Raw genomic sequence first — 10000 nt, forward strand, 5'->3', positions numbered from 1 at the left:
GTTGATAATGTGAAGAACAAAATATGCTTGTCCAGGATAAAAAGATCAACGCACACGCCTGTACGATTTATAGATAGTATGCACTTGGCTAAGAAGTTCACAACATTGCCATCCGGAAGTAAAACAGGCCAACACACAAAACTGTGTGTAATCTTGAAGGTTTATAGTCTTGTTAATACAGTTTAGTGAGAAGTACTCATAAACGCGGATGGCAAAAAACAATAACAAAGACATGAGTGACGTCATCTTCGAACTATCTATGTACGTACATACACATATTTATACAATCTGTAGAGAATGTGTGTAATTGTACGGCTGTACGTACACATATTTATACAATCGGTAGAGAATGTGTGTAATTGTACGGCTGTACGTACACATATTATTTATACAATCGGTAGAGGATGTGTGTAATTGTACGGCTGTACGTACACATATTATTTATACAATCGGTAGAGAATGTGTGTAATTGTACGGCTGTACGTACACATATTTATACAATCGGTAGGGAATGTGTGTAATTGTACGGCTGTACGTACACATATTTATACAATCGGTAGAGAATGTGTGTAATTGTACGGCTGTACGTACACATATTTATACAATCGGTAGAGAATGTGTGTAATTGTACGGCTGTACGTACACATATTTATACAATCGGTAGAGAATGTGTGTAATTGTACGGCTGTACGTACACATATTTATACAATCGGTAGAGGATGTGTGTAATTGTACGGCTGTACGTACACATATTTATACAATCGGTAGAGAATGTGTGTAATTGTACGGCTGTACGTACACATATTTATACAATCGGTAGAGAATGTGTGTAATTGTACGGCTGTACGTACATATATTTATACAATTGGTAGAGGATGTGTGTAATTGTACGGCTGTACGTACACATATTATTTATACAATCGGTATGTGTGTAATTGTACGGCTGTACGTAAATATATTTATACAATCGGTAGGGAATGTGTGTAATTGTACGGCTGTACGTACACATATTTATACAATCGGTAGAGAATGTGTGTAATTGTACGGCTGTACGTACACATATTATTTATACAATCGGTAGAGGATGTGTGTAATTGTACGGCTGTACGTACGCATATTATTTATACGATCGGTAGAGGATGTGTGTAATTGTACGGCTGTACGTACACATATTTATACAATCGGTAGAGGATGTGTGTAATTGTACGGCTGTGCGTACACATATTATTTATACAATCGGTAGAGAATTTGTGTAATTGTACGGCTGTACGTACACATATTATTTATACAATCGGTAGGGATGTGTGTAATTGTACGGCTGTGCGTACACATATTATTTATACAATCGGTAGAGAATGTGTGTAATTGTACGGCTGTACGTACACATATTTATACAATCGGTAGAGAATGTGAGTAATTGTACGGCTGTACGTACACATATTATTTATACAATCGGTAGAGAATGTGAGTAATTGTACGGCTGTACGTACACATATTTATACAATCGGTAGAGAATGTGAGTAATTGTACGGCTGTACGTACACATATTTATACAATCGGTAGAGAATGTGTGTAATTGTACGGCTGTACGTACACATATTATTTATACAATCGGTAGAGAATTTGTGTAATTGTACGGCTGTACGTACACATATTATTTATACAATCGGTAGAGGATGTGTGTAATTGTACGGCTGTACGTACACATATTATTTATACAATCGGTAGAGGATGTGTGTAATTGTACGGCTGTACGTACACATATTTATACAATCGGTAGAGAATGTGTGTAATTGTACGGCTGTACGTACACATATTTATACAATCGGTAGAGAATGTGTGTAATTGTACGGCTGTACGTACACATATTATTTATACAATCGGTAGAGAATGTGTGTAATTGTACGGCTGTACGTACACATATTATTTATACAATAGGTAGGGAATGTGTGTAATTGTACGGCTGTACGTACACATATTTATACAATCGGTAGAGAATGTGTGTAATTGTACGGCTGTACGTACACATATTTATACAATCGGTAGAGAATGTGTGTAATTGTACGGCTGTACGTACACATATTTATACAATCGGTAGAGAATGTGTGTAATTGTACGGCTGTACGTACACATATATTTATACAATCGGTAGAGGATGTGTGTAATTGTACGGCTGTACGTACACAATTATTTATACAATCGTAGAGGATGTGTGTAATTGTACGGCTGTACGTACACATATTTATACAATCGGTAGGAATGTGTGTAATTGTACGGTGTACGTACACATATTTATACAATCGGTAGAGATGTGTGTAATTGTACGGCTGTACGTACACATATTATTTATACAATCGGTAGAGAATGTGTGTAATTGTACGGCTGTACGTAACATATTATTATACAATCGGTAGAGAATGTGTGTAATGTACGGCTGTACGTACCATATTATTATACATCGGTAGAGGATGTGTGTAATTGTACGGCTGTAGTACCAATATTATACAATCGGTAGAGATGTGTGTAATTGTACGGCTGTACGTACACATATATTATACAATCGGTAGGAATGTGTGTAATTGTACGGTGTACGTACACATATTATACAATCGGTAGAGAATGTGTGTAATTGTACGGCTGTACGTACACATTATTTATACAATCGGTAGAGAATGTGTGTAATTGTACGGCTGTACGTACACATATTTATACAATCGGTAGAGATGTGGTAATTGTACGGCTGTACGTACACATATTATTTATACAATCGGTAGAGGAATGTGTGTAATTGTACGGCTGTACGTACACATATTTATACAATCGGTAGGATGTGGTAATTGTACGGCTGTACGTACATATTTATACATCGGTAGGAATGTGTGTAATTGTACGGCTGTACGTACACATATTATTATACAATCGGTAGAGAATGTGTGTAATGTACGGCTGTAGTACAATATTTATACAATCGGTAGGGATGTGTGTAATTGTACGGCTGTACGTACACATATTTATACAATCGGTAGAGAATGTGTGTAATTGTACGGCTGTACGTACACAATATTTATACAATCGGTAGAGAATGGTGTAATTGTACGGCTGTACGTACACATATTTATACATCGTAGGATGTGTGTAATTGTACGGCTGTACGTACACATATTTATACAATCGGTAGAGAATTTGTGTAATTGTACGGCTGTACGTACACATATTTATACAATCGGTAGAGAATGTGTGTAATTGTACGGCTGTACGTACACATATATTTACAATCGGTAGAGATGTGTGTAATTGTACGGCTGTACGTACACATATTTATACATCGTAGAGAATGTGTGTAATTGTACGGCTGTACGTACACATATTTATACAATCGGTAGGATGTGTGTAATTGTACGGCTGTACGTACACATATTTATACATCGGTAGAGAAGTGTGTATTGTACGGCTGTACGTACACATATTTATACAATCGGTAGGAATGTGTGTAATTGTACGGCTGTACGTACACATATTTATACAATCGGTAGAGAATGTGTGTAATTGTACGGCTGTACGTACAATATTATTTATACAATCGGTAGGAATGTGTGTATTGTACGGCTGTACGTACACATATTTATCAATCGGTAGGATGTGTGTAATTGTACGGCTGTACGTACACATATTATACATCGGTAGAGAATGTGTGTAATTGTACGGCTGTACGTACACATATATTTATACAATCGGTAGAGATGTGTGTAATTGTACGGCTGTACGTACACTTATTTATACAATCGGTAGGGATGTGTGTAATTGTACGGCTGTACGTACACATATTTATACAATCGGTAGAGAATGTGTGTAATTGTACGGCTGTACGTACACATATTTATACAATCGGTAGAGAATGTGTGTAATTGTACGGCTGTACGTACACATATTTATACAATCGTAGAGAATGTGTGTAATTGTACGGCTGTACGTACACATATATTTATACAATCGGTAGAGAATGTGTGTAATTGTACGGCTGTACGTACACATATTTATACAATCGGTAGAGAATGTGTGTAATTGTCGGCTGTACGTACAATATTTATACAATCGTAGAGAATGTGTGTAATTGTACGGCTGTACGTACACATATTATTATACAATCGGTAGAGAATGTGTGTAATTTTACGGCTGTACGTACCTATATTTATACAATCGGTAGGAATGTGTGTAATTGTACGGCTGTACGTACACATATTTTATACAATCGGTAGGATGTGTAATTGTACGGCTGTACGTACACATATTTATACAATCGGTAGAGAATGTGTGTAATTGTACGGCTGTACGTACACATATTTATACAATCGGTAAAGAATGTGTGTAATTGTACGGCTGTACGTACACATATTTATACAATCGGTAGAGAATGTGTGTAATTGTACGGCTGTACGTACATATTTATACAATCGGTAGGAATGTTGTGTAATTGTACGGCTGTACGTACACATATTTATACAATCGGTAGGTATGTGTGTAATTGTACGGCTGTACGTACACATATTTATACAATCGGTAGAGAATGTGTGTAATTGTACGGCTGTACGTACACATATTTATACAATCGGTTAGAGAATGTGTGTAATTGTACGGCTGTACGTACACATATTTATACAATCGGTAGAGAATGTGTGTAATTGTACGGCTGTACGTACACATATTTATACAATCGGTAGAGAATGTTGTAATTGTACGCTGTACGTACACATATTTTATACAATCGGTTGAAATGTGTGTAATTGTACGGCTGTACGTACACATATTTAACAATCGGTAGAGAATGTGTGTAATTGTACGGCTGTACGTACACATATTTATACAATCGGTAGAGAATGTGTGTTAATTGTACGGCTGTACGTACACATATTTTACAATCGGTAGGAATGTGTGTAATTGTACGGCTTACGTACACATATTTATAAATCGGTAGAGAATGTGTGTAATTGTACGGCTGTACGTACACTATTTATACAATCGGTAGGAATGTGTGTAATTGTACGCTGTACGTACACATATTTATACATCGGTAGGAATGTGTGTAATTGTACGGCTGTACGTACACATATTTATACAATCGGTAGAGAATGTGTGTAATTGTACGGCTGTTTTTTTTTTTTTTTTTTTTTGGGGGGGGGGGGGGGAATTGTACGCTGTACGTACACATATTATATACAATCGGTAGAGAATGTGTGTAATTGTACGGCTGTACGTACACATATTATTTATACAATCGGTAGAGGATGTGTGTAATTGTACGGCTTTACGTACACTATTTATACAATCGGTAGGAATGTGTGTAATTGTACGCTGTACGTACAATATTTATACAATCGGTAGAGAATGTGTGTAATTGTACGGCTGTACGTACACATATTTATACATCGGTAGAGAATGTGTGTAATTGTACGGCTGTACGTACACATATATTATACAATCGGTAGAGAATGTGTGTAATTGTACGGCTGTACGTACACATATTTATACAATCGTAGAGAATGTGTGTAATTGTACGGCTGTACGTACACATATATTTTACAATCGGTAGGAATGTGTGTAATTGTACGGCTGTACGTACACATATTTATACAATCGGTAGAATGTGTGTAATTGTACGGCTGTACGTACACATATTTATACAATCGTAGAGAATGTGTGTAATTGTACGGCTGTACGTACAATATTTATACAATCGGTAGAATGTGTGTAATTGTACGCTGTACGTACACATATTTATACAATCGGTAGAGAATGTGTGTAATTGTACGGCTGTACGTACACTATTTATACAATCGTAGGAATGTGTGTAATTGTACGGCTGTACGTACACATATTTATACAATCGGTAGAGAATGTGTGTAATTGTACGGCTGTACGTACACATATTTATACAATCGGTAGAGAATGTGTGTAATTGTAGGCTGTACGTACACATATTTAACAATCGGTAGAGATTGTGTAATTGTACGGCTGTACGTACACATATTTTATACAATCGTAGAGAATGTGTTAATTGTACGGCTGTACGTACACATATTTATACAATCGGTAGAGAATGTGTGTAATTGTACGGCTGTACGTACATATTTATACAATCGGTAGGATGTGTGTAATTGTACGGCTGTACGTACACATTATTTATACAATCGGTAGAGAATGTGTGTAATTGTACGGCTGTACGACACATATTTATACAATCGTAGGAATGTGTGTAATTGTACGGCTGTACGTACACATATTTTACAATCGTAGAGAATGTGTGTAATTGTACGGCTGTACGTACACATATTTATACAATCGGTAGGATGTGTGTAATTGTACGGCTGTACGTACACAATTTATCAATCGGTAGAGAATGTGTGTAATTGTACGGCTGTACGTACACATATTATTTAACAATCGGTAGAGGATGTGTGAATTGTACGCTGTACGTACACATATTTATACAATCGGTAGGATGTGTGTAATTGTACGGTGTACGTACAAAATTTATACAATCGTAGAGAATGTGTGTATTGTACGGCTGTACGTACACATATTTATACAATCGGTAGGATGGTGTAATTGTACGGCTGTACGTAACATATATTATACAATCGGTAGCATATTATTTATACAATCGGTAGAGGATGTGTGTAATTGTACGGCTGTACGTACACATAATTTATACAATCGGTAGAGGAATGTGTGTAATTGTACGGCTGTACGTACACATATATTATACAATCGGTAGAGAATGTGTGTAATTGTACGGCTGTACGTACACATATTTATACAATCGGTAGAGATGTGTGTAATTGTACGGCTGTACGTACACATATTATTTATACAATCGGTAGAGAATGTGTGTAATTGTACGGCTGTACGTACATATATTAAATGTAGGATGTGTGTAATTGTGGTAGTACACATTTAACAATCGGTAGAGATGTGTGTAATTGTACGGCTGTACTACACATATTTATACATCGTAGGATGTGTGTAATTGTACGCTGTACGTACACTATTTATACAACGGTGAGAATGTGGTAATTGTACGGTGTACGTACATATTTATACAATGGTAGAGAATGTTGTATTGTCGGCTGTCTACACATATTTATACAATCGTAGGATGTTGTAATTGTACGGCTTACGACATTTAACAATCGTAGGAATGTGTAATTGTAGGCTGTACACTTTTTACAATCGGTAGGATGTGTGTAATTGTACGGCTGTAGTACAATTTATACATCGGTGAGATGTTTATTGTACGGCTGTAGTAAAATTATCAACGTAGGATGTGTGTATGTACGGCTGTACGTAATTATTATAAATCGGTAGAGATGTGTGAATTGTACGGCTGTGTACACATATTATACATCGGTAGAATTGTAATGTAGTGTGACAATATTATACATGGTGAATGTGTATTGTAGGTGTCGTACACATTTATACAATCGGTGGATGTGTGTAATTGACGGCTGTGTCACTATTTACAATCGGTAGAATGTGTGTAATTGTAGGCGTAGACACTATTTATACAATCGTAGAGATGTTTAATTGTACGGCTGTACGTACACAATTTACAACGGTAAGAATGTGTGTAATTGTACGGCTGTACGTACACATATTTATACAATACGTACACATATTTATACAATCGGTAGAGAATGTGTGTAATTGTACGGCTGTACGTACACATATTTATACAATCGGTAGAGAATGTGTGTAATTGTACGGCTGTACGTACACATATTTATACAATCGGTAGAGAATGTGTGTAATTGTACGGCTGTACGTACACATATTTATACAATCGGTAGAGAATGTGTGTAATTGTACGGCTGTACGTACACATATTTATACAATCGGTAGAGAATGTGTGTAATTGTACGGCTGTACGTACACATATTTATACAATCGGTAGGGAATGTGTGTAATTGCACTGCTGTACGTACACATATTTATACAATCGGTAGAGGATGTGTGTAATTGTACGGCTGTACGTACACATATTTATACAATCGGTAGGGAATGTGTGTTATTGCACTGCTGTACGTACACATATTTATACAATCGGTAGAGGATGTGTGTAATTGTACGGCTGTACGTACACATATTTATACAATCGGTAGGGAATGTGTGTTATTGCACTGCTGTACGTACACATATTTATACAATCGGTAGGGAATGTGTGTAATTGCACTGCTGTACGTACACATACTGATACGGATCCAATTAAGAGGTTTTTCTTTTTTTATACTTTTGTTTAACCATTAAACTGCGTACTCTGGATTTAAAAAAAAAATATCTCAGAATTTGGCCAGAAACTCGTCCTGCAAACATCAATCGTTTTCAATTACCCTTCTCTTGGCAAAATTTCTCATACCTGGGACTTCGCAAGAGAACTTTGTTTAATATGGCACGTAGTCAGACCAAATTCTATATTTAATTCATACAATTGATTATGAAGACCGCGTTATTGCGTTTCTTCAATTTTATGAAAGAGTGGTTGAAACTATTGGAATATAAATATAATCATTCTGCAAGTTACATCGGCCACACTTAAGTAAACTATGATTTACCTTTTGAGAAATCTTGGTCTTTCAGCCAATTCACAGTTTCTCTTAATTCCTCGACGTGTTTCTCTAGTTGGGCGACACGGTTTTTTAGGTGAAAAATATAATATGGTTGCTCGTATTTGGAATCTTTCATTTCATATAGTTCTTTACCCAGTTTCGTGAGCTGCGCCTTAAACTTACGGAGTTGGTATGTTTGCGATTTATCAATTGTATCTAGCAAAGCGTATATTTCTGTTCTCTGTTCTGCTATTTCTTTTTTTGATTCTCTTTCTACTGGGCCTACTATATCTAAGAACCGTTTTTTTTCCGAAATGCGTTTTATTGCCGATAATATTTCATTAAGTTGTTCCTCGGTTGGTTTTAGATTGCATTTTCCTTTTACTTTTGGATCAGAGATCTGTTGTTTCAAATCCTTTATACTTTCCTTGATATCCATAACATGGGAGTGCATATCTTTGGTTTCAGCATTTTTGTTTTGGTGGATATGAAATGATAAAAACAATATACGATTACAATAATAAATAATAAATTGCGTTTATATAGGGCATATTCCCGTTGGAAGGCTCTATGCGTTTTACAATAAAATATCCAGAATAAAAAGAAACATAAAAAAATGACATAAATTTAGCAACAGGTCTATACATTTATGCAAGTAAATAATATATATATATATATATATATATATATATATATATATATATATATATATATATTTATTACCTAAAGATAGGTATATAGAGAAATCATAACCTTTGGTTGGACCTAAGTGGGAGGGGGGGGGGAGGGAGTCAAAAGCTGACAGAAGATAGAGTCGCTCCCGCTCCTTACTGTCGACCTTATATGTTATGAAACACCACAGAAAATAACTAAGTAATTTAACATATTATAGCCCATCAAGCTTCACCACATCAACAAACTCCATCAGCTTTTTGCAAGATCAAATACATAGATACAGATTTTTCATTTAGAAAAATGCGCGAATGAAATGAAAAACAACTTTCCATAACAGACATCGAAGACGCCAAACTATTATAGCGCGTTTTACTGTACCCGAACACCATAACTTGTTAAATTCGCCAAAATGAAGCAGTAACAATGGTGTATCACATGCCTCATTGCATTCCGAGTAGCTTCGCTTTCATTGCTTTAATGGTAGAAATGGTAACAAATGCAATGATAACTGTATTATATGATGGGTCAGATTGCGATATGAGCAAAGTTTATGTCACCTTGCTCAATGATTCAATACAAACAAAAAAAACAGAAAGAAGAAGAAGCGTACCAGTCACAGAAAGGATGGCTTTTATACGGGTGGTTTCACTCCTTCCATTTTTCTCCCAGTGCCATCTACATGAGTAGATACCAGAATCAGTGGGAGTCGGGTTAAGCATGGTCAC

The 10000-nt window shown here is 35.9% G+C and overlaps 1 protein-coding gene across 1 annotated transcript in view; it reads right to left on the reverse strand.

Annotated features, from left to right (window-relative positions):
* The window catches only part of LOC144974234 (uncharacterized), a 19610-nt gene that overhangs the window by 2329 nt on the left and 7281 nt on the right, over nucleotides 1–10000 (reverse strand). Inside the window, exons 4-5 of the mRNA XM_078917150.1 lie at nucleotides 9886–10000; nucleotides 8607–9056 (exon numbers count right to left, since the gene is read on the reverse strand). The exon at nucleotides 9886–10000 is cut by the window's right edge and continues 48 nt beyond it. Coding sequence (XP_078773276.1) covers nucleotides 8607–9056; nucleotides 9886–10000 — 565 coding nt within the window. The remainder of the gene's footprint in view (nucleotides 1–8606; nucleotides 9057–9885) is intronic.

The sequence above is a fragment of the Berghia stephanieae genome, chromosome 5, assembly GCF_034508935.2.
Source record: "Berghia stephanieae isolate SIO BIC M18660-M18661 chromosome 5, UCSD_Bste_1.3, whole genome shotgun sequence".
Classification (NCBI taxonomy): domain Eukaryota; kingdom Metazoa; phylum Mollusca; class Gastropoda; order Nudibranchia; family Aeolidiidae; genus Berghia; species Berghia stephanieae.